Genomic DNA, 25,654 nt, shown 5'->3' with positions numbered 1-25,654 from the left:
TGAGCTGTCATAATTTCTTGAGAATGTATTGATACTCATGTACCCTCCAGGCTATAACCTCCTATATCATTACTTTCATAATTAATTTTGTAATAAAAAGAGAAGTAACCTCTTTATATAAAAAAAACTTCCAATTCAAAAGTATTTTAGTTAATCTAATCAGATGGGCAGCACGGTAGAACAAGTGGATAGCACTGTAGTTTCACAGCACCAGGGTCCTCCGGGTGCTCAGGTTTCCTCCCACAGTGCAAAGATGTGCAGGTTAGGTGGATTGGCCATGCTAAAATTGCCCTTAGTGTCCAAAAAGGTTGGGAGGGGTTATTGGGTTACGGGGATAGGATAGAAGTGAGGGCTTAAGTGGGTCGGTGCAGACCCGATGGACAAAATGGCCTCCTTCTGCACTCTATGTTCTATGTGTTTTCACCTCCAACTGCAAAAACCTTTTTTATAATTAGTGCTATTGAGTGATCCAACTCAATTCTGTGCTCCTTGCATGCTGACACTGGGTTTGAAATTGATCCTGGGATTTTCATATAATTTACAGCCATTTTAAACTATTGGATTGTCTTAACACTCAATTTAAATATTACAACAAAAATTGACTGTTGAGTAGACCATTTTAATTCAATCATTCAGCTTTGCAACAGCAATAAGTAATTATAAAAATATTAAAAATAGAAAGCAAAGGCAAGATGAGCTCATATCCCAACATCCTTTCATAGTCTATAATTAAACAGTCTGCAGAAAGTTCAGAATGCATATAATTTGTACATGTATTTTGTTCTCAATGAAAATAATCTCACGATTTACAGTCAATTTGACCCCAATTGGACATTTCATCTTCCACCATCAAAACTGTGGGAACATGTTGAACAAAACAACAGCTTAGCAAATTACATGAATGATACAATGTAATTTGGAGGTACATAAATAGTCACCATAATTAAACCAAAAGAGTATAGAGTAAAATTAAAACATTACTTGATATCTCAGAGAGATACGAGTATTGGTTATTATAGTATAAGGGTCTGGCACATATAGGGTTAATGTGGGACTAAGCACAGTGCAATCCACACTGTGGTGTGAGAGAACACATGACTCACACATAGGGGTCGATCTTGTGTTGGACAGTGCCCTGTGCACAAGCATGATGACAGCTCCTAGCTTGAACTCTGTTGTATTTATGTACACAAGTCTTGTAGTTAATAAATAATAGTTAGTCTATTTAAGACCTACCAAACGGTATCTAACACCCAACAGTGATCAATAAAATCTCTTGCGTGGCACCTTGAAATCATCCTCAAAATGTTGATATATTCTACACCAATGCCCCCTTAAATTATGGAAAACATTTACATTAAAAATAAAATAGTCACAAAATCTAGCTGTGGACTACCTCAGTTGCCGAGCAAATTTATCCAATAAATAAATGATATACAAACTAGAGATTCCCAAGGTCAATTCCCATTTTTGCTGTAAGTTAATGATCTCAGTAGGGTAAATCAGTTAGAGAAACTACAGTTGACTTCAGTACCAAGCGAGGGCAAAAATCAACCAGGGTCACATTCCTAATTATGATTTAATAATTCTTTCTAGAAAGGGCACTTTCGCAGGTTGGATAAGGATAGGATCAGGTTGTGGTGAACTGCATTCGAACACATCATTTAGACCCATGTAAAATTTCCAGAAGAGGAAGATAGCGTTGCCAATCATAATTTAAGGAAAGAAATGACAAAAAAAGCAAAATTCCATTGAAAACTCAACTCTACATCTGCCTCTCTGCTTTTGCGAATAGAATGTTTGCGAATGCAGTCAGACAACATCAGAAAAGACATTTAGAATGTTATCTGTAAAAGTTTTGACATTGTTTAAAAACATTAAAACATTGTCTCTTAGAGACTCACCAGACCGAACACCTTCGCCACGAGGCTACTTTGACGATAAATGCAACCCAATGCATTCCAAAGCAGCCCCGCAGACATCAAATTACTTTCGACAGGTCTGGAAACCGAGATATAGTTGAGTCAAATTACAGGAAAAGGCGTTTTTTTTCTTAGCATTTATTGAAAATGGATTACGCGCGAAATTGCGGTGACCGTGAAAGATCGCGTTTCGGTCAGCCCAATGCTCATCTTAAGGTATTGGTATGTATATTTTCCAAAATTCTAAACAAAGACTGATGTGTATCAGAATGGGTCCGCATCAAACAAACTGACCACGCCACAATGCTGAGGGAAAAACCGGGCAGCTCTAGCACAACCAGTCCTACCTCCTTGATCAGCTGAAGCGAAACACAGCATTTAAACCTATCGTGGGAAGCCAATTTTTTGCCAGGTTTTTCAGTCAGATGCAGAGGCAGGTTGCAGCTTCACATCACACCAACGCTGGATGAATTCACCAATTTGCTGACTTTCGCTTTATCACAAGGAAAGGTTGGGCTCTGCCGGGTGAACAATAACCAGGCTGAACCCAGCGGGTCAGAGCAGTCCGCAGACAAAATATATGCTCTCATCGGTCGCCCGTATGCACGCTTGGTAACCAGCAAATTTTGGAAAGGATTTGAAGTGGGTCCTGCGGCGCTTAGGCCGGGCCTTGCCGATAGGGCCTAACGAGTCCTCGGACTTGCCGCGGAGAGGCAGCCGCCTGGCAGCATTGGCGGGCCGCCAAGCCCTCCCCGTCCCGGCGCTCACCTGAACGCAAACCTCCGGTGACGTGACTGAAGCGCGAACGGTTTGCCGTCGGCGCGGGGACAAATAAACCGCCGCATCCCCGGCGCGAGCGTCATTTCCCCGGCCGCTTGGTTACTGGAAAGGAGGGGGGGGGAAGAGTGTGTGTGTCCTCTGCGCTTTACACCGGCTCAGGCCTTTTCTGACATCCTCCGGGACCCGCACTCACCCCAGTTTAAGAAAAGATTATTTGGGGGGAGTTGTTGTATTTTTAAAGAAAACCCCTCCCCAGGGTATGACTTCTGTACCACAGTGAATTACCAGCTCAAAAAACAGTCTTTCAGCCATTCATCTCTCCCATTTTATTGCAGAGTAACTGGGAGGCGGCAGCTGGCTGGCTACTACGACTTTTTGTTGTTTTCCCGTCAATCGCGTCGCCCGGGGTTTCATTTCTGCCGCTTTTGTAAAAAAAAAGTTAGAAATGAAACAAAACGGTGGAATATTGACTGATCATCAGTAGAATTTATAATGTGTGGTTACTTCATCAGCACAAGTGATTATGGGGTATTCCCACATAATTGCGGTAGAGAAACACCTTTTCTTTTATTATTATTACTTTATCAGAGTTACAAAGCCAGAGTTCAGAGTGTGGAGTGGACAGGGGCAAAACCCTAATCCAGCTCCTTGCCTGCTCCAAAAACCAATTCAAATTAAATCCAATTCATGGTCCCCTCAAGAGAGACATACCAGATCTAGGCATTGCACCTGATTTCACGCTTATCTTAGCTAATAGGCCAAGAAGCGAAAGAAACACATTTTCTCAACCATCATTTTGCTAACTTGAAATAAAAATGTAATTATGTTGCCTAAGTATTTTTGATTAATTAGCATTAGCTGATATCTTCTTCCATGGGATGTGGGTGTTACTGGCAAGGCTTGTTGCCTTGATTGAGTGATTTCCTAGGTCACGTCGCTTTGGGTATGGAGTCACACTTAGGCCAGAGCAGGTAAGAATGGCAGGTGGGTTTGTAACGATAAATTCCGCCAACTGCTATGGTGGGATTTGAGTCCATGCTCGCAGAGCATTATCATGGGCCTCCAAATTACTGATCTAGAAACATAGATTGGCTAACCAATTGGGGCAGCATGGTGGCACAATGGTTAGTACTGCAGCCTCACAGTACCAAGGACCAAGTTCGATTCCGTCTGTGCGGTTTGCACATTCCCTCTATGTCTGCGTAGGATTCCTCCCACAGTCCAAAGATGTGCAGGTTAGGTGGAGTTATGGGATAGGGTGGGGGAATGGGCCGAAGGTGCACTTTTAGAGGGCCGGTGCAGACTCTTTGGGCTGAATCGCCTCCTACGCTGTCGGGATTCTATTCTAATAGAAGTCAGAGGCTTGGGATAAAAGAGGCATTTTCAAGATGGCAATCTGTAACTAGTGGAGTGTCGCAGGCTGGGACCACAATGACTTACAATATATATTAATTACTTTGACAAGGGAAGTGAATATATTATTGCTAGGTTTGTGGATGACACAGAAATAGGTGGGAAGGCAAATGGTGAGGATAACACAAATAGTCTACAAAGGGATATGCAGACAGGTTATGTAAATAGGCAAAAACTTGGCAGATGAAATATAATGTAGGAAAATGTGAAATTATGCACTTTTGTAGGAAGAATAAAGGAGTTGAATACCATTTAAATAGAGAAAGCTGCAGCACAGAGAGATTTGGGGTCCTCATACATAAATCACAAAAAAGCTAGCATGCAATTTCAGGTAATAGGGAAGGCAAATGGAATATTGACCTTTCTTTTAAAGGGAATGGAGAATAAAATAGGGAGGTCTTGCTAAAACTATACAAGGCACTCGTTACGTCACACCTGGAATACTGTGAGCAGTTTTGGGCCCCTTATCTAAGGAAAGATATACTGGCATTGGAGGCAGAGAAGGTTCACTAAGTTGATCCTGGGTATGAGGAGATTTTCTTATGAGGGGAGGTTATGTAGGTTGTGCCTGGACTCACTGGACTTTAGAAGAATGAGAGGCGACCTTATTGAGACATAAAGGAGTAACAGGAATGCAGAGTACTGGGCTAATGGCAAGATTCTTGGTAGTGTAGATGAACAGAGAGATCTCGGCATCCAGGTACATAAATCCCTAAAAGTTGCCACCCAGGTTAATAGGGCTGTTAAGAAGGCATATGGTGTGCTAGCCTTTATCAGTAGGGGGATTGAGTTTTGGAGCCACAAGGTCATGCTGCAGCTGTACAAAACTCTGGTGCGGCCGCACCTGGAGTATTGCGTGCAGTTCTGGTCACCACATTATAGGAAGGATGTGGAAGCTTTGGAAAGGGTTCAGAGGAGATTTACTAGGATGTTGCCTGGTATGGAGGGAAGGTCTTACGAGGAAAGGCTCAGGGACTTGAGGTTGTTTTCGTTAGAGAGGAGAAGGCTGAGAGGTGACTTAATAGAGACATATAAGATAGTCAGAGGGTTAGATAGGGTGGACAGTGAGAGTCTTTTTCCTCGGATGGTGATGACCAACACGAGGGGACAGAGCTTTAAATTGAGAGGTGGTAGATATAGGACAGATGTCAGAGGCAGTTTCTTTACTCAGAGAGTAGGGAATGGGACAACTCATCGCCGCTGACTCATCGCCGCCGACTCATCGCCAGCCCAACTCATCGCCAGCCCAAAATAATAATAAAAACAAAAACCACTCTTCATACATAACAAGTATTTACCGACTAACTAGATCCACAAATTACTCAATTACCAACGCAACGCCTCTTCATACATAACAAGTAATTGCCGACTAACTAGATCCACAAATTACTGTTTCTAGGAACTTCAATTTTAAATTCTTCCAATTTTAAACCCTTTACAATGGAGCAAGTTTTAAGTCAGCGAGGCAAAGAGAAGTTTTCTCATAATGGATATTTGTTCATTTTTGATAAAATTCAGTAAAACCGAAGGCGATTTGATGTTTTGACGATGTGAACAGCTCAGCAGATGCAAAGCAAGAATTCACACAAGATTTGGAAACGTAGTGAAATTCATAAATACTCACACCCATAACTCTTCACCAATAAGAATAGAAGTGGCAAGGACGACTAAAACCCGAGCCGAAGAGACAATGGAAAACCCAAGTGTATTGATTAATGACGTTTTGGCGAATGTTTCCCAAGCGGAACAAGGATCACTACCGTGTACGTCTTGTTGCTCGTTTTACTGGAGTGTATTAACACGCCTCCGTTTAAAGGCTGTGTGCTTAACACTGCTATGGCTCTGTGTATGTAATTATGCTCAGGAGTCGCCAGGTGCCGTATTTAGACACCTCACAAGTATATCAAGGTCAGGTTCAAAGTAATAAATCTGTACACCGATTAGTAAGTCCAAACGATTGATATTTATTATGACAAATATAATAAATACACATGCATACGCTAAAGAGACTAACTTACTTCTAATACTAAACAACTAAAATACTTATCTAGACAGGAACAGTCAAGGTCAGGGAGCAAGGCCTTCGTCCCGTTCTTGGTCTGCAACTCTCAGGTACTTAAAGTTGTCAGGGTCTAGCAAAGTCTGGATCACGTAGCGATCGTTGTAGTGGCACTTACAGTTCGATGGCTGATGCTCAACGGCCGGTGCTGAAACTGGAGTCAGGATGCGATGTAACAAGTCTGGGCCGGAGTCTGGAAGCAACAGACTGAACCATGTGCAGGGTCTATTCTTATAGTCCCTAGAAGTCCGTGCCCCTTAGGGGCGGGTCTTTTACCTGCCATGTATCGATTGGGCCTTTCCCAATCGATATCTTCCAAACCCCCCAATCTGAGGGTCGTTTCTCGATGGGTGGGGCGGTACCTATGGTTCTTTGTGTTGGATACTATGGTGCCGTTCTGTCTGGGCATCTACTCAAAAGTATCCATTCATACTTAAATGTTTCTATTGTGTGGGGTCTGGATCTGGATCACCTCATTACTATGTAGATCTTGTTGCCATTTACACCTTTGGCTGGGACTCTGCACCTGGCCACAAACTGGTTTCTGTACGTGCAGAATGCTAATTAGTCTTCTGCAAACTGCTTGTCCTTGCTAAGACTGTTTTTCCCTGCAGCCTTAGCAGTTCTCCATTTTGTAGCCCAGTGTCCATCTTAGGTGGCTACAGTCTGCTCTGAAGAAAACAATTCGACGGAAACGGAATCAAATTAGCGTTCCTCCGCCAGACCCAATTGACCTTCATCAGTTAGCAATCCCTGATGAATATGCGACCTACGAAACGGAGCCAAACCAGAAAGAAGATTTTTTATTAAAAGACAGTGGTCCCGGAGAAGACAGAATCTTGCTATTTGGAAGGAGAAGTTGGTTGCAACAGTTGGCTTCATCAGAAGTTTGGTATGTAGATGGAACCTTTAAGATAGCTCCGAAGCTATTTTCTCAGGTGTATATTGTACTGGCTCAAAAATTCGGAGATGTCATCCCAGTACTTTATGCTCTTTTACCTAACAAGCAAAAAGTTACATATTCAAGGTTATTTGAAATGATAAAAGAAATTGAGCCCACCGTAAACCCGAAATCAATTGTATGTGATTTTGAACTCGCGGCATTTAGTGCAATCAAAGAAATATTTCCAAACGTAGAATTAAAAGGGTGCTTCTTTCACCTTAGTCAAAATATGCAGAAGCACATTGCGGCTTCGGGTCTAACTTCTCGTTATAATAACGACAGCAAGTTTTCGTTACAAGTCAAGATGATACTGGCTCTTGCATTTGTCCCTGTCGAACATATAGATTCCTATATTGATGCCTTAGTTGACGAATTATCTACAGAGCATATATGCCAATCCTGAATTGGCTCGAAAACAATTATATAGGTCAGTTAAACAGACGCGGAAATAGCAGATGTGCCCCACTCTTCCCAATGGAAATGTGGAATTTGTATGTTCGAACTTTAAATCATGAAGACAAAACCAACAACCACGCAGAAGCAGCAAACAGAAGACTACAAATGGAATTAGGGATGGAACATCCTACAATATGGAAATTCATTAATGCACTCAGAAAAGTTCAAAAAGGACGAGACTGTTATTTGGAATTGCTTATAGCTGGCAGTGCACCACCATCAAAATTAAAAAGATACCTAGATACTGATAACCGCATTCTTAGGATAGTCCAAAATTTTAATGAAAGGATTCCTATTGAATATTTACGCGGTATTTCTCATAACATAAAATAAGTCTTTTCACCTCCATTAATTTTTGAGACTTTGATTTTGAATAAAGATGTTTTTAATATCCACCGAATTTTATTGAGCACTCCATGAATTTCAATTTTTAGTTGGGCTGGCGATGAGTCAGCGACGATGAGTTGTCCTAGACCCCAGAGAGTAGTAGGGGTGTGGAACGCCCTGCCTGCAACAGTAGTAGACTCGCCAAATTTAAAGGCATTTAAGTGGTCACTGGATAGACATATGGATGAAAATGGAATAGTGTAGGTCAGATAGGCTTCAGATGGTTTCACGGGTCGGCGCAACATCGAGGGCCGAAGGGCCCGTACTGCGCTGTAATGTTCTATCTATGTAATAAAGGATTCTCAGGGGGCTTGACAGGGTAGACGCTAAGAGGTTGTTTCTGCTTTTGGAAGAGGGTAGGACCAGAGGGCATAATCTCAAAGTAAGGGGTCGCCAATTTAAGACATGAGGAGAAATTTCTTCTCTCAGTGCGCCGTGAATCTATGGAGTTCTTGACCTCAGAGGGCTGTAGTAGCTGCATCGTTAAGTATGTTCAAAGCTGAGATAGACGGTTTGTTACTCAATAAGGAAATCAATGATTATTGATATGGTGGGAAAGGGGAGTTGAGGATTCTCAGATCAGTCAGTCATAATCTCATCGAATGGCAGAACACTCAAAGGGCCGAATGACTTACTTCCACTCCTACGTCTTATGGTCCTATTACCACTGCTTTTCCCTTAAGAGGAATGACTGATTTCCCAATGTAAATAAAGTGCAGAAGAATACCAGCAAAATATTATGGGTTACTTCAATATTAATTTTTTCATGTAATTTTGGTCTCTCTAGGCAAGAACCTTCTTGCCCAACAAGTAAGTTGACATTATAACGGGTGGCACGGTAGCGCAGTGGTTAGCACTTAACAGCGCCAGGGTCCCAGGTTTGATTCCCAGCTTGGGTCACTGTGCGGTTTCCTCCGGGTGCTTCGGTTTCCTCCCACAAGTCCTGAAAGACATGCTGTTAGGTAATTTGGACATTCTGAATTCTCCCTCGATGCACCCAAACAGGCGTGGAATGTGGCAACTATGGGCTTTTCACAGTAACTTCATTGCAGTGTTAATGTAAGCCCACGTGTGACAATAAAGATCATTATTATAATGTTAAAATACAAATTTGTTTTGTGGTACAACCCAATTATTTAATTCATGAGATGGAGAATATAATAATATGGACGGTTAACACTACAAGCACTTGCATTAATGGTGAAACTTACAATGCAGTAGTATGCTCTGCTAAATCAATATATTAATTCTGGTGTACTTGATACTAATCCATTGCACCATTGCTGTTGGTTGAATGGTGTTAACATTTCTTTAATGTCAACGTGATAACGACAGAACAAATATCATTTCCAAACATCACTTCAATAACGGCAATGGCTCTATATTCTGTTTTGCCTCTTGGGACTATGGGTAAGGCATTCTTATGGAATCTCAAGTATTTGTGGATATTATAACCAGAAAGGCTGCTCTCTCTCCCTAAGTTTCACAAATAATTTATCCTCCGCTCATTCCTTCTTTTTATTGGCATGTTGCCGCATCAACTACCAGCTACAACTACAGTTGCTTTCACATGTACAGTGAAGATAATCAATTTTACCTCCCACCATCTTTGGTGACCTCTCAAAAGGCTCTCTGTTATTATAGTGATTGAAAAATAATCAGAAGTCAGATGAGGAAAATCTTTTTACATGATTGATTAGGATTTGGAATGTACTGCATGATGGGGTGATGCATACAAATTTAATATTGGCCATAAAAACATAATTGGATAAATATTTGAAGAAGAAACAAATTACAGGAATACAAGGGGAATGGAACTAACTGATTGCCCGTCAAAAGAGATGGGGCAGACTCTGTGGGCAGCATATTACAGGGAGGCAGATAGATCGTTTCCCCCACAATCTCCCCCACCCTCACCGCCCCCGTCCCCGCCCCCAGGAAGCAAAGCTGATGTGGAGCTAACTTGCTTAATGCCAGCCTGTCACACAGCCATAATGTGCTCTAGGGGCTAAATTGGGACAGTGTTTGGTTTCCACCCTTCACTGGGAAGGAGGTTCCACCTTCGGGAGTTGCCAGCCAATCTTATTGGCCAGAAGTTCCATTAGTCCTGACAGCATCGGAGGCTCCATTAAGGGGGAACCATAGGTTCGTCCCGGGGAACATTGATGGGGGATTTCAGAGTTGGCACAGAGCGGGCATCAGACAGCTGAGGGACCTGTTTATTGATGGGAGGTTTGCGAGCCTGGGGGAGTTGGAGGAGAAATTTGGGCTCCCCCCGGGGAACATGTTCAGGTATCTGCAGGTAAAGGCATTTGCTAGGCGGCAGGTGGAGGGATTCCCTTCGCTTCCTGCGAGGGGGGTGAGCGACAGGGTGCTTTCGGGGGTCTGGGTCGGAGAGGGGAAGATATCTGATATCTACAAGGTTTTGCAGGAGGCGGAGGAGGCATCAGTAGAGGAGCTGAAAGCTAAGTGGGAGGGGGAACTGGGGGAACAGATCGAAGACGGGACATGGGCTGATGCTCTGGAGAGGGTTAATTCTTCCTCCTCGTGTGCGCGGCTTAGCCTCATCCAGTTCAAGGTGCTGCACCGGGCCCACATGACTGGGACGAGGATGAGTAGGTTCTTTGGGGGTGAAGACAGGTGTGTCAGGTGCTTGGGGAGTCCAGCGAACCATGCCCATATGTTCTGGGCATGCCCGGCACTGGAGGAGTTCTGGAAGGGGGTGGCGAGGACGGTGTCGAGGGTGGTGGGATCCAGGGTCAAGCCAGGATGGGGACTCGCGATTTTTGGGGTTGGGGTGGAGCCGGGAGTGCAGGAGGCGAAAGAGGCCGGTGTGCTGGCCTTTGCGTCCCTAGTAGCCCGGCGAAGGATCTTGCTACAATGGAAGGATGCGAGGCCCCCAAGCGTGGAGACCTGGATCAATGACATGGCGGGTTTCATTAAGCTCGAGAAGGTCAAATTCGCCCTGAGAGGGTCGGTACAAGGGTTCTTTAGGCGGTGGCAACCTTTTCTCGACTTTCTGGCTCAACGATAGGGTACAGGGACAGTAGCAGCAGCAACCCGGGGGGGGAAGGGGGGGGCGGTCAATGACTATGTTTGTTTATTTAATTTTAATTTATTTTTAAGTTCTTTTGTTGTTCATTGGGGTTGGGGGGTGGGGGGATGGGATACATATGGTCTGGGGGTGTTACAGTTATTATGGGTTATTTTGTTGCATTTCATTGCTTGTCGTTATGTTTTATATTTTCTGTAAAAAATTCCAATAAAAATTATATTTAAAAAAAAAAGTCCTGACAGCATCAAGAGCGCATTAGTGCAGTGCTCTTCAAAGTTGGGGGCACGACCCGCAGGTGGGTCGTGGGCGGATGTCGGGAGGGTCGCGGAGCCGTTGTCCGCGGCGCTCTCAAACGCGCAAATCCCTGCGCAGCAACCGGCTTTTCATAACGCCGGCTGCAAGTGGCCGCGAACATGTTTTTAAAAAAAATTCGCCCACATTGCGCGTGCGCCGATCATCGCATGCACAGTGCAGCTGCTATTTTTTAGAACGGTTGCAGCTTTTTGTTTTACAAGTTCTGCAGTGGTTTTTATTCATTTATTTTATTCATTTAATTTTTTTTTTCATTTATTTTATTCATTTTATTTTTTTTACAAGTTCGGGGGGGTTTATTTATTTTTTTCATTTATTTTACTCATTTTATTTTAATTTTTTTTTTTACAAGTTTGGAGGGGGGGCGTTATTACAGGAACAAAATTCTGAACTTTGGACAGATGGAGACTCCATACTTTCCCACACCGGAAGGCTTCACCTTCATCCAACAGGTTCCATTGGAGGAGCGTTTACGAGGGCCAAAGGGACCCAAAACCATTTCCTCTATTTTTGTCAGCAGCAAACAAGGTAAGAGAAAATGGTGGGTCGCGCAGGTCGGCCGGCTTGGGTCGCGCAGGTCGGCCGGCTTGGGTCGCGCAGGTCGGCTGGCATGGGACGTGAAGGTCGGCCGGCGTGGGTTGCGCAGATTGGCCGGCGTGGGTCGTGAAGGTTGGCTGGGTTGGGTCCCGAAGGTTGGTCGGTTGGTAAAAATGGGTCCCCGGGAAAAAAGTTTGAAGAACACTGCATTAGTTGGTGCTGTTGGGACTGCAAGCAAGGCCATTGATCCCAAAGCAAGGTAGATCGAGAGTCTTAGGCAGGAAGAATTTGGACAGTTCAGGGACAGGGGCTGGGATTGGTGGGTTGTGGAGAACAGGTGGGTAAGAAGAAAGGGGTTTAGGTAAAGTCGCCATAACCCCAGATGACCATAGGCTGCTTTCCCCTTTGAGGGGTTGAGCTGACGGGTGGTGATTTAACCTGAGGATCACCACACCTCAGGTGAGGGGCAAGGTTTAGAAGTTGGGCCTTCATGAATAACCGCAGCCGGTATGAAAATTGAACCCACGCTACTGGCCTTCGCTCTGCGACATCAATCAGCTGACTAGCCTATTGAGCTAAACCGGCCCCAGGGTAAGAAGAAAGGGGGGTATTGTATTAGGGGACCTGTCCCTGATGCACAAAGGGCACCCACCTGACGACAGTACCCATTTCCTTCCCACAGTTCGAATGCATTTTTTAAAAATGCAGCCTCCCCACTTCCACCGGACTGCCCACATGAACCATATTATAGTGTGCACAGAATATTATTCAGATCGATTATCTTGTCAACAAACTCAATCAACCCATGATTATTTTTTATCAGGGTGAGCTCGGGGGTGGGTGGGAAGGTAGTGGATATAGTAGTAGGGTTTGATACATAAAGGGTTAATGTGGGACTGAGTACAGTGCCACCCACACATTGATGTAAAAAGACATATGACCCTAGGCAGGAGGTGTGAAATGGAAAAGTTAGTAAGTGCCATTTCAGGCGGGTTTGGCTGGGGGGTTCTCCCCTGCTCAGTCAGCGAGTTCCCCACTGCTATCTAACCACATTCAGTCACTTTTCTGAGTTCTGGGGAAGAATGAGAGGGGATCTCATAGAAACATATAAAATCCCGATGGGACTGGACAGGCTAGATGTGCGAAGAATGTTCCTGACGTTGGGGAACGTCCAGAACTAGGGGTCACAGTTTAAGACTAAGGGGTAAGCCATTCAGGACTGAGATGAGGAAGAACCTCTCCTCAGAGAGTTGTGAAATTCTCTACCACAGAAAGCTGTTGGGCCAGTTCATTGGATATATTCATGTGGAAACTGGATGTGGCCCTTGGGGCTAAAGGGATCAAGGGATCTGGAGGGAAAGCGGGAGTGGGATATTGAATTTGCATGATCAACCATGATCATATTGAATGGTTGGGCAGGCTCGAAGGGCCTACTCCTGCACCTATTTTCCATGTTAACAAGGAGAGCCCGTCTAGTATAAAAACCCTGGTCTAAGTGTCCTGTCTGTCTCTTTCCTGCCCCCACCCCCACGCACACACACACACACACACACTTTATCGGCTGCTGGTTACAAACAGGTCTTGGAACAAATTGGTGAATCGCTTCCACGTCTTGTGGAAGCTTTCCTCCCATCCTCGAATGACGTAATTTATTTTATCCAGCCTGAGAAATTCGGCCAGGTCGGAAAGCCAGTCTGCAGCCTTGGGTGGTGCTGTTGATCGCCAGCTGAGCAGGAGCCTCAGGCAGGTGATCAAGGAGGCAAAGTCCAGGGCACAACCCCCCTCCCCAGGAAGAGCTCCGGCTGCTCTGATACCCCGAACACCACCACCAGTGGGCAGGGTTCCACCCTCACTCCCACAACTTTGGACATGGCCTCAAAGAAGGACATCCAGTACCCAACAAGTCTGGGGCAGGACCAGAACATGTGGGTGTGGTTGGCCGGGTCTCCCTGGCAGTGTTCACACTTGTCCTCTACTTCTGAGAAGAGGCAATTCATTCTTGTGCTGGTTAGGTAGGTTGTGTGCACCACCTTTAGCTGCATTCGGCTCAGCCCTGTGCACATGGAGGTGAAGTTTGCCCTGTGCAATGCTTTGATCCCCCTATATCCCTGCCTAGCTCTTTCTCCTATTTCTTTCTTGTCTCATCCAAGGGTGAGCGTACCTCCTCTAATAGTGGCCCATACATGTCTTCACAGTTCCCCTCTCCTAGTTCAACCGGGTTCAGTCATCCTAGTAATGAGTGTCCTGGTATCTGGGGTACGTCATTTTTTCCTTGAGGAAGAGGTTGTTGATCTGTATGTACCCGCAGGTCGCTCCCTCTCAGTAGTTCAAACTTGTCTGGGAGTTCCCCCAGGGTCGCACATTCCCTAACCATCAGTGTCCCCTCGTCTTGTCTCCACCTTTTGAAGGAGGCATCCAACGTTGTGGATGGGAACCTGTGATTTGTGCAGATGTGGGCCATAGTGGACATCTCGGTTAGTCCAAACTGCTGTCCCATTTGATTCTACAACCAGAGTGTGCCACCACCAGTGGGCTTTTTGAGTATCTAGCAGAGGGGTTGGGAGTGCTATTGTGGCCAGCGCTCGGGAGGATGTCCCCTTATGAGCTGTTCTCCGTTCTGACCCACTCCACTCCAGATTCCTTGGTCCATCCCCGTACTATTTCTGCGGTGGCTGCCCAGTGGTAGAACTGGAGGTTTGGGAGGGCCAGGCTTCCCACATTTATTTTCCTTTGTAGGGTCTTCTTCCTGATCCTCGGGCTCTTGCCTCCCCAAACAAATGCCGTGATTAATTTGTCCACTATGGTGAAAAAGGCCTTGAGGATGTAGATTGGGAGGGATCTGAACAGGAAGACAACCGTTCATCTTGATCTTCTGTACTCTCCCTGCCAGGGACAGTAGGAATGAGTTCCATGTCGACAGGTCCTTTTTAACTTCCTCCACCAGACTCGTCAGGTTCCATTTGTGGATCCGTGTCCAGTCGTGGGCTATTTGGATCCCCAGGTATCGGAATTTGGTCTGGGCCAGTTCGAACGGCAGCCCCACTCCTCTCTGCTCCTCTCTCCTGCAGATTCACCGGGAAGATTTCACTCTTATTCAGCTTAAGTTTGTAACTTGAGAAGGCTCCGATCTCCTTTAGATATTTCCTTATCCCTTCCATGCTGGCCGAGGAGTTTGAGATGTAGAGGAGAAGGTCATTCGCATAGAGTGAGACTATGCTCTCTGTCTCCTCTTTGGATACCACTCTACTCCTTTGCCGCTCTGAGGACGATCGTCAGTGGCTCGATTGACAGAGAAAACAGTAGTGGGGACAATGGGCATCACTGCCTCTGCACAGCTGGAAGTATCCAGAGCTGGTGGTGTTTGCTCATACGTTCACCATTGGAGCACTGTACAGTAGTTTTACCCACGAAGTAAACCCTGGTCCAAACCGTTCCAGTACCTCTATGACATACTTCCATTTGACCCTGTCGAAGGCCTTCTCTGCGTCCAGGGAGATGATCACCTCCAGTGTTCTCTCCCCGGATGGGGTGATGATCAAGTTCAGCCAGTGCCTGATGTCCAGTCCGTTAAGAAATTGCTTCATCTTCGAGTCATCTTCTGGGGGCTCGGAGGTGTACAGCTCTCAGTAGAAGATCGCAAAGGCCTCTGCTCTGGCACTGCGACTAGTCTGCCCACTTCTATCCTTTACCTGAGCTATTTCCCTCATGGCTGCCTGTTTTCTCAGCTGGTGAGTCAGCAGGCGGCTGGTTTTGTCTCCATACTCATAGAAGTGTCTGGCAGAGCTAGTGCACTGCATTCCCAGTGGCGAGCAGGTCAAAGCCCATTTGTAGTTTTTTCCACTCTGTCAATAGTTGTACGGTCGGGGCCATAGAGCACCGCCGATCCACCTTCAATATGGAATTGACCAGCTGATGCCTAGCTGCCCTCTCCTTCCTATCTTTGAGCACTCTGTATGCAATAATTTCCCTTTTATCACCGCCTTCAGTGCCTCCCAAAATGTTAAGGGTACAACCTCCCCATTCTCCCTTGGGTGGGTGAACGTCCATGGGTCCACTGCACCCATCAGCTCCATGCAGGTGTTCAGCTCTTTCGCAATGCTTGACTGTTTCCCCATGTTGGGACTGGATGTGTCCGTCCATGGATCCTGTACACAGTTTGAAGTCTTCCCCATAATGAGTTGGTGGGACACTATGACGGGATTTTTGCCATGGTTTTCTTTATGGATTGCATGTCATACCAGTTGGGAACGTACATGTTTACATGGACCACTGGTGCCCCTTCCAGGACACCGCTAACAATGACATACCGTCCCCCTGGGTCCGTAACCGTCTTTGTCACCTTGAATGCATCCTCTTATTGAGCAATATGGCCACCTTCCTAGCCCTCATCCCATAACACGACTAGTATGTCTGTCCTGCCCAGCTCTTTCTTACCCTCAATTGTTCCTTCTGCCACAGGTATACCACTTGAAGGAAGATTAAATCGTCCTTCAGACTCTTCAAATGGGTGAAGACTATGGATCTTTTCACGGGCCTTTAAGTCCCTAGACATTCCAGGTGTCTATTCTGATGGGGGATGTTCTGCCCTCCCCCCCCACCCCCTGTGAGGTCAACCATACTTACCCATGGATGCGCCCCTGCACTCTGGGGTTTTCCTTTATCCAGAGGCCATTCAAGATGGCCGTCATTGCCATACTCTCTATATGGTGCCCCCCTGCGCTTCGGAGTTTCCCTTTCTTTGGGGGCCACCCAAGATGGGAGTTCTTGGTGTTCTTGTTCCTGCTGTCGCCATATACGACCTGCCATAAACAGCGTTCTACCCAACGCCTCCTTCCCCCCTCCCTTCTGCTCCCTGATTCCTCCCCTGGGCCTACCTAACCCTCGTGTCCCCTCCTTCCCCTGCCCCCAGGAGGGATCTTTACCTTCCCCTGCCCGTTGTGTTCCTCCCCACCCCCGTTTCTTCATCTTACCGCTCCCAGCCCCTCCTTCCTGGGACTTGTAACAGATCAAAAGCAAGGCAGCTTTATCCCATGCAACTGTCCGTTAGAGTTTGTTTCCATTGCTGCTCCTGCCTTCTCAGTCCAAGTCTGTGCACAAATCCATCCACTTTATCCAGTGCAATAAAATAATGTTCTTTTCCTTGAATGTTTACCCAGAGCTTGCCGGTAACAGCATCCTGAACCATACCTTGTTCTAGTACAAGGCAGCCTTGGCTGAGTTGAATTTGGCCTGGCATTGGCCAGGCCTGCCCCAATGTCCATGTACACCCGGATCGAATGTCTCTCCCATTTACAGCACTGTGTGTGTCTCATCCAGATTACGATCCTCTCTGTACTGGTGCAGTTTGGCAATGATGGCCCGAGTTTGCTCTTTCGTTTTTGGCCTCGGCTGGAGTGACCTATGGTACTGTCCATCTTTGGAGGTTTGGGGAAGGTCTCCCCCACCGACCAGCTCTGGGCCATGTACTCCGTGGGGTTCCTGCTCTTAACACCCTCCGGCAGATCCACAATGCAGAGGTCCTGGCAGCATGACTGGTTCTCCTGATCCTCTAGCTGCCCCTTGAGTGTTCCTTAGGTCGCCATCAACCTTGCCACCTCCGTCTCCAGTGAGGCGATTCAGTCACTTTGGTCAATCGCTTTTTTTCCCAGCTCCTTTATGGTCACTTCCTGCACCTCCAACCATTGCTCCTACTTTTCCAGTGCCTCCTTGAAGCGGGCCAGGGCATCCGCGACCGCCGCCTTCACCATTGCCATTGTGTCCAGCTTAATAGCGTCTCTGTATTTTAGGAGCTCTTATGTTAGGTTCTCCATCACAAGCTTATTGGTGGATTGTCCGGCATGTGCATTGGCAACCCAGCCCGCTCAGTTGCAATCTGCTGCATCTCACTCTCTGTGCTCGCCGTCTTGTTCTTCCTCTCCAAACTCTTGTTAACTCTACCGTCTCTTCTGCTTTTTGAATTGTTCGTGGGCATCTCACTACATTTATGGTGATCTTAATGGAGGGTGGTGGTGAGGGGTTTGCAGGCTTAGTGGCCTATTTTCAGTCTAAAAGCGCCAAAGTCCAAATTTCCAGGAGGAGAGTCACCTTTCTTGTGACCGCTCAGCACATCCCTGACACCAGAAGCCCCTTTTTATAGAAACTTAACATGGTTATCTCAACCATTGATCTTTTGGGAAAAGTCACAGATCTATATATGCACTTATAACTATTCATAAGCAAAGCTGGGTTAATTAAAATGTAGATGGGTCAGATAATCAATATTGTCATCTGACTGCACCTTACACACATCGTGCTGCTTTGCATAGTTTAATTGGCACTTTGACCATGCCATGCAGTAGCACCATCTAGAGGTAAGAAAGAATATTTCATAAAGAGATTTTCTTTACCATTTGGCCATCTTTTACTTCTGCAGTTTGCTTGTCCTGCTTTGTATGAATAATTATCTCCAGAATTTTAACATTTTTACTCCACATTTGGTACTTTGTGTCTCTATTTTGATGCTCGATTTGTTGCATTACAAATCATTTTTGGATGTTGTCACAGACAAGCTGGCTTGTAATGCAGAACAAGGCCAGCACAGGTTCATTTCCCGTACCAGCCTCCCCGAACAGGCGCCGGAATGTGGCGACTAGCAACTATTCACAGTAACTTCATTGAAGCCTACTTGTGACAAAAAGCAATTATTATTATGTGTTTCCTTACTATTCATGATCAGTGTGCTTTTATGTGAGGTGTGTGTATTTTCTTACCATATTCAAATATTTCCAGCAGCAAGCTTTTTTGTGAGTTAATAAAATAAAGACGGTTATTTATTATCTCACACACTATCACTTCTGCACAAATTAGATACAGATTAAGAAAAAAATACAATTACAATGTATATTTTCTCAGTTTTTCTTCTGTGACGTGCTTGTAGTTTCTTAGATGAGTTGATCATTTAGTTGAAGTGAATGTCTTGTAAGCAGAGATTTCTCAGTGAGTTACAATGCTTCTTGTAATTAAATATCCAGGAGGTAGGTTCTTAGGTGAAAGTGAAGTTGGAAAAGGTTGGGGAGAGCCTTCCCACTTTCAAGGTATTGCTGATTAATACCTTGGTCTCTTAGCTGACTTGCAGTTGGTCAATGGCTTTTCTGATGGACTTGGATGTAACTCTGTCTCTGCAAGTTGCTTTTGTTTCTTTACAAGCAGACAGAAAGCCTGGCTCTACTCATCATGTGACTTATACAAGTTCAGAGTTCTTTGTCCAAAGAAAAGTGGTGCATTGATTGCACATTGTGTTGTTTGATATTTTGAAATGTATCCTGTCTCATTTGGGTGAGGGGCCATCATTGTACAATTAAAGGTCAATGTGATCCATTTCACATTCGCCTGGCACATATCGAGTTTCGATATTTCTTTTGTCCTTGGTGAAATATAAATATAAGTCGGCTGGATTGCTATGGTTCTTTGTTGACTGTCCATCCTTAAAGTGGTGTGAGAATTCCCCCTCTGGTTATGAATCTCCATATTTAATTAGGCATTTTCTTGAGGCTTAGGACTGTCTGGAGCCAAAATGACAAAGGTCAAGTAATTTGCAGTGGCCATTTTGTACACTGTCTGAAAGTATGGTCTGAAAGTTCATAATAAACTGGACCATGACGGTATTGGGACAGTGTGTTGTCAGAATATTGTGTTTATTCTATAAAGAAAGTCTTTCCTTTCACAACATCAGGATGTCCAATGACATAAATTAAGGGCGCAATTCTCCGCACTCACGACGGTGCGGAGAATAGCGGGGTTCGTAAAATTTTACGGCCACGCTAGTCTGACGCCCTCCCGCTATTCTCCCCCCCCCCCCCCCCCCCACGCCCGACTCCTGATACGAATCGCTGCCGCCGTTTTTTTACGGCCAGCAGCAATTCTCAGCTGGCCGATGGGCCGAGTTCCAAGCCCTTTACGGCTGTTTTTACGAACGGCAAACACACCTGGTCTGGCCGTTCGTAAAAACGGCCATAAAGTCCCGATTTTTAAAACTATGGCACAGATTGGCACGGCAGTACCACGGCTGTGCCAAGGGTGCCATGGGCCCGGTGGGCACCAATCGCGGGCAGCGGGTCTGATACCCGCGCACTCTTTGTCCTTCCGCCGCCCCGCTGTATCACTTCGCGGGGCGGCTGAGGGGCATCCCGGCCCGCGCATGCGCGGGTTTCGCGCAAATGCGCGATGGCGTCATCCGCGCATGCGCGGGTTGGAGTCTTCCAATCCGCGCATGCGCGGCTGACGTCATGTGACGCGTCAGCCGGCCCAAACTCTGGCAAGCGGGCTTAACGAAATTCGTTAAGCCCGCGATGCCGGAGTTCACGGCCGCGGCATGCTAGCCCCGACCGGGGACCAGAATCGGTTCCCGGTCGGGGAGGGGGAGGCTGGCGTCAAACCGCCCGGATTTGACGCCAGCCTTATGATTTCTCCCTCTCTGGGAGAATCGCGCCCTAAGTGCTTTTCAAATGTATTCACTTTTGTGATGTAGGAAATGCAGCAGCTAATAATTCTTCATATTCAAAAGCAATGTGATAATGACCAGATAGTTTTTTTTATAGTGATGTGATTGAAGGATAAATATCGGCCACCAAGGATATCTCCCTTTCTCTCTGCAGAATATTGAAAGACGTCGGATTAGTTTACCACCGTGAGTCGTGCCCAACCAAAAGACCTTACTTCCATAAGTGAAGCTGGAGCAACAGCCTGGATTATTTGCTCAAGCCTTTGGAGTGGGACTTGAATCTTTGACTTCTGACTCCGAGGCAAACTGCTTCTAACTGAGCCACACCTCTGAATTCTCTCTGACATTTCAAGTGTTAAACATAGGGATAGCAGTGCTCTCAGGATTTCTTCAAATAATAAAGAGATCTTTGTTGTTAAACCTGTCTTTGAAAATGCATGAGAGTAGCTTGAAGTGATTCTCTCCCCAGTTTTCACTCTTTGCATGTGAGAAAATGCCTACATGTCACTCAACACTTCATTATCCACAAATAAGTGGGTGCAACAATGGTCATTGGGTGTACTGCAAGACTCTGCTGTCTCAATTGTTTATTATCACTGCAGTTTGAACTCTTCCCCATAAAATAAAACCTAGGAAGTCAGTGAGCCATCTTCATAGAATTTACAGTGCAGAAGGAAGCCATTCAGCCCATCGGGTCTGCACCGGACAGTGGAAAGAGCACCCCACTTAAGTCCACGCCTCCACCCATCCCCATAATCCAGCAACCCCACCTAACCTTTTTGGACCACTAAGGGCAATTTATCATGACCAATCCAACTAACCTGCACATCTTTGGACTGTGGGAGGAAACCAGACATGGGGAAAATGTGCAGACTCTGCACAGATAGTGACCCAAGCCAGGAATTTAACCTGGGACCCTGGAACTCCGAAGCAACTGTGCTAACCATTCTGCTACCGTGCTGCCCTAAATGTAGACATCTCCTACATTGTGTCATAGATTATAATATAATCCATCATCCCTGTAATTCCCAACAGAGTAAGTTCGGGAGGTATTAAATGGAGGCAAGATTTGCCATAGACAAATAAGGAAATTCAGAAGGTGCCTCAACTTGGCTCAGTAACATGCAGTTCATTGTGACCAGTCTAACAGTAGCACTGTCAAGAGTCTGACATTGCAGGAAAAGTGAGCTGAAAGTGAATGGGGAAGAAAAGTAATTAACAGATAGATAACTAGGAGAATTATTGGGGGTGAGCGAAAGAGATGGGTTAATTTTTGTTCAATATCAAACTGAAAAATGTCTAAGCAAGAGTTATTTATCAATTGTAGAATGTATAAAAAGTAAATAATATCCTGATATACAGAATCTTTTTAATCACTAGATTATTTCTGTTGCAGGTCTCACATCATCATGCTCTCCACTACATTAGGAAGTCTGCCTTTCATGCTAACATCTAATTCTATGATGATGTGGCCTGACCAATATTTATTCCTCAACCAATATCACTAAAGCACAGGTTATCTTGCCATTATTACTTTGCTATTTATTGCAACATTGCTATTTGTAAATTGAATACCATGTTTACTCCATTACAATAGTGACTACACTTAAACTGCTTAATTGGATGTAAAGCACTTCCTGATATCCTGAGGTTGTGAAAGGTACTATATAAATGTAGATTCCTAGTCTTTCACCCAAGCAAGCCTTCAGAGCTTGTGCTTCACTGTGAACATAGTGACAACTATGTCATCTTTCATATCTGACCTAAATACAACATCAAGGACTGAGCCAATTCTTCCTCTAGTTGCAGCACTGAGCTTTTATGCAACTGGAGGCTTCCAAAACATTGATCCAATAAGCAAATATACTGTTCATTCCTGCATAAAGCAAGTAATTGATGCAAAGTTTGTGAGGAAAATAGTTTCATTACCTCCCTAATGCAAAGGAGACACTAATTGGATAGGGTTTAGAACTTTTATTCACTGGAAGGCTTTTTAAGGGTTAAGGGGATTATGGGTAGAATTCATATGGGTACCAGGGATCCTGACAGCAACTCCAATGAGACTGAGACATAAACAAGAAGTTGTTTCACTAACTTGCTGGAGGTTTCAACCGCTGAAATATCATCCAGAATGTTAATATCATTAACCAGGAGGTAGTTATATTGCTTTCATGCTACAGTAGTCCACAATACCTTCATTGTTTTAATGCATTAAGAGATTAACATGGTGCCTCATTGCAAATGTGCCCAGTGCCTTGTATTGGATGCAAGAGTGCTGTGCAAAACATGTTTTTTTTTACATAGAATTTACAGTGCAGAAGGAGGCCATTCGGCCCATCGAGTCTGCACCGGCTTTTGGAAAGAGCATCCCACCCAAGGTCAACACCTCCACCCTATCCCCATGACCCAGTAACCCCACCCAACACTAAGGGCAATTTTGGACACTAAGGGCAATTTAGCATGGCCAATCCACCTAACCTGCACATCTTTGGACTGTGGGAGGAAACCGGAGTACCCGGAGGAAACCCACGCACACACGGGGAGGATGTGCAGACTCCGCACAGACAGTGACCCAAGCCGGAATCGAACCTGGGACCCTGGAGCTGTGAAGCGATTGTGCTATCCACAATGCTACCGTGTTATTCTCTTCCTCTATCTCTGAGAGAGGGAAACATGAACTCCTTTATGCCACACAAATCATTGAAAAGAAAGAAGCAGCAAGTTTAGAAGGAAAGTACGCTTAACTAGGCAGTTCCATAAATGTCTACAGAATAATCTCTGGAGTCTCTGCACTGCCAATTTTTTCGCTGCCACTTTTGCTGGCCTTTCTGCTTTCTGCTTTCTGCTTGAAAAAGGAAAAAGGAGCAATCCTCTGAACAGTTTTGACAGCATCTGTGGAGAGAGAAGGGAGCTAACGTTTCGACTCTGGATGACTCTTTCTCAAAGCTCTGACAAGGAGTCATCCAGACTCGGAGCGTTAGCTTCCTTCTCTCTCCACAGATGCTGTCAGACCTGCTGAGATTGTCCAGCATGTTTTTGTTTCAGATTCTAGCATCCCCAGTAATTTGCTTTTATCTCTGAACAAATTTGACTGTTGATTCCGAGAGAACGTCTGATGCCTCTTAATAGGGGGAAAATCTGGCCCCCTCCCCCTTTAAATGCAACCGCCTCGCCTGACTTAGTGATGGGCAACCAGCCGTGTGGCCCCACTCTTGGTACATGGACACTCGGCAAATGGGGGAGTAGTCTGCTGAGGGGCGGAAACCCCTCCCCACCGGCTGGCGCAACTTCAATTTTTCTATTTTATTTTTCCAATTAATTATATAAAATGAGTTTCGTGTCCAGTTAATTGGGTTTGAGCCAAGCTGACCAATTCAGTCAGAACTACCACAACGTTACGTGTAATAATGTAAATATTATTCATTATTAAACTCCTGTAAAAATATGCTGTAAATGCTGTCTTTAGAGAGTTCCCATTGTCAGGAGAAAGAATTCGATGTGAGAAAGTCGAGCCAGTCCCCACACACTGTAGAATCTTTTTTTCTGTGGCTTGGAACCAAATGTTAACATTCCTTTGGGCGGTGTTAGATTGGCATTAGAGGCAAACTCGGACTGGCCGCCCTGACTCACTGGAGGGAGAACTTTCTCCTCGCTGCCACTGGCATCACTGGAGACAAGTCACAGCAAATCATCACATGACAATCTCCGTCTATTCCAGCCGCCGACACAGAACTAGCATTCCGAACGCTTTCTCTTAAGACTGGACAAGATCAACATTTCCCATATTTGAATTTACTGTGGGTAAAGCTTTTGTCAAGAAAAAAGAGCCATTCTGCCTGGAAGTTTTGTTTTCCTATTGAAAGGAATTATCATCTGCGAAATTATTTTCGATTTCAACTCACGTTAGTATTCCAGTGTCGCCTCGCTGTAAAATTGCAACTAGAAGCCACTGTCAGTTGCTGCGTTTGCTTGCTGTTGGGGCGCTAGAATTACGATGGGGAGTTTACGGGTGAGTTTGCTTCTCTTGGCCGGATTGCTGTGGCTTTCGGACAATGTTGAAGCGGGATGTTCCGAATCACACAAATGCTGTCAGGGCAGAGATCACAGATGTAGCAGCACTGGCTGGAGAATGGACCGGGTTTACGGGACTTGCTACTGTGACCAAGCCTGTGGAAGTACTGGTGACTGCTGCTACGATTACATCCAGACATGCCCAGGTAAGAGGGAGCTCGGCGCGCTGAATGTGGCCAATTGTTTCTCGGGTTGTAATCATAATGAAGTAGGTCAGCGTGAGTAGTTCTTTCACTTACGTGTGAAAGAATGGTTAGAAACAATGAATGGAGAAATATGATGCATTCACAATTACAATAAATTAATGCACACCTTTCCTATTTTTAAAGTAATTGCGAAATATAGGAGCGTGTTACGTTATGTTGCAAGTTTTTGCAGAAGTTAGATTTCATTGCAATCTGAAGCAGACAGAAAATGCTTGATTGGAATGTCTTACTAGTTCAACTTTCAGGCACCAGTTCGTAAATTAGTTTTAAAAAGTGGGATCCTGGAAGAAAACTCAATATCCTGCAGCCATTTTGTGGTACGGTGCAGAATATTCGCATTTTTGGTGATTATGCCAGTTTGAATGACTTCTTGTGTGCAGAGCATGGAATGATTGCACTGGGCTGTTGTATTAGTCACGAAGACGTGAATCTAGCCACCCATTTGTACACACGGCCAACTATCCTATCTGATATGGTCATTAGAAGGACAGCTATTCATTTCTAATAGATTCAAATAATTTACCAACATTCAAATTATATAGATGGTTTTGAACTATTTTCATTTTTAAAAAGAATTTTTTAAAATCTGGCATCAGAACCCCGTCACAAAAAACTTAAAAATATTTGAAACTTCTGGCTTTTTAAAGTTTTTCGTGCTGTGTTTCAATGAGTCAAATAAAAAAATCAATAAATAGGTTTGAATGAAAATAATTTGAAACCCTCTATGTAATTTGACGGATGTATTTTTGAATTTAATTTTTAATTTATAATTACCAGCACCATTTGTAATAATTATCAAGATTAATTTTTAAACAGATATATGGAGCCTTATCGTAATGAGGATTTCCTTTCCATCTTTAGGAAGTCAATTGAAAATTGAAGAGAGGTCTTAAGTCTGTTTTTGGTTTAAATAAAGTCACTGTTTGTAAATTACTGCATCAACTAAAATGATTATTGTTCACTGCAAGGTGTGAAAATTGGTGTCAAACATTATACAAAATGAATGGCTTTGGTAATAATGTTAGGGATAAAAT

The 25,654-nt window shown here is 44.8% G+C and overlaps 2 protein-coding genes and 1 long non-coding RNA gene across 3 annotated transcripts in view; 2 read left to right on the top strand and 1 right to left on the bottom strand.

Annotated features, from left to right (window-relative positions):
* The window catches only part of LOC119972613 (ATP-binding cassette sub-family C member 9-like), a 317,550-nt gene extending 314,669 nt beyond the window's left edge, over positions 1-2,881 (bottom strand). The window contains 1 exon segment of the mRNA XM_038809604.1: positions 2,691-2,881. The gene's annotated coding sequence lies outside the window, so the exon portion shown is untranslated.
* LOC119972614 lies at positions 1,969-20,763 on the top strand. The gene is made up of 2 exons (XR_005462116.1): positions 1,969-2,144; positions 20,498-20,763. It is a non-coding gene; the product is annotated as an uncharacterized LOC119972614 (long non-coding RNA).
* A 3,188-nt stretch (positions 20,764-23,951) lies between these two features.
* Positions 23,952-25,654, top strand: part of LOC119972612 (somatomedin-B and thrombospondin type-1 domain-containing protein) — a 46,384-nt gene continuing 44,681 nt past the window's right edge. Inside the window, exon 1 of the mRNA XM_038809603.1 lies at positions 23,952-24,560. Coding sequence (XP_038665531.1) covers positions 24,338-24,560 — 223 coding nt within the window. The 5' untranslated portion in view covers positions 23,952-24,337. The remainder of the gene's footprint in view (positions 24,561-25,654) is intronic.

This window comes from Scyliorhinus canicula, chromosome 10 (genome assembly GCF_902713615.1).
Source record: "Scyliorhinus canicula chromosome 10, sScyCan1.1, whole genome shotgun sequence".
Lineage (NCBI taxonomy): Eukaryota > Metazoa > Chordata > Chondrichthyes > Carcharhiniformes > Scyliorhinidae > Scyliorhinus > Scyliorhinus canicula.
This window is presented reverse-complemented; position numbering and strand designations above follow the sequence as displayed.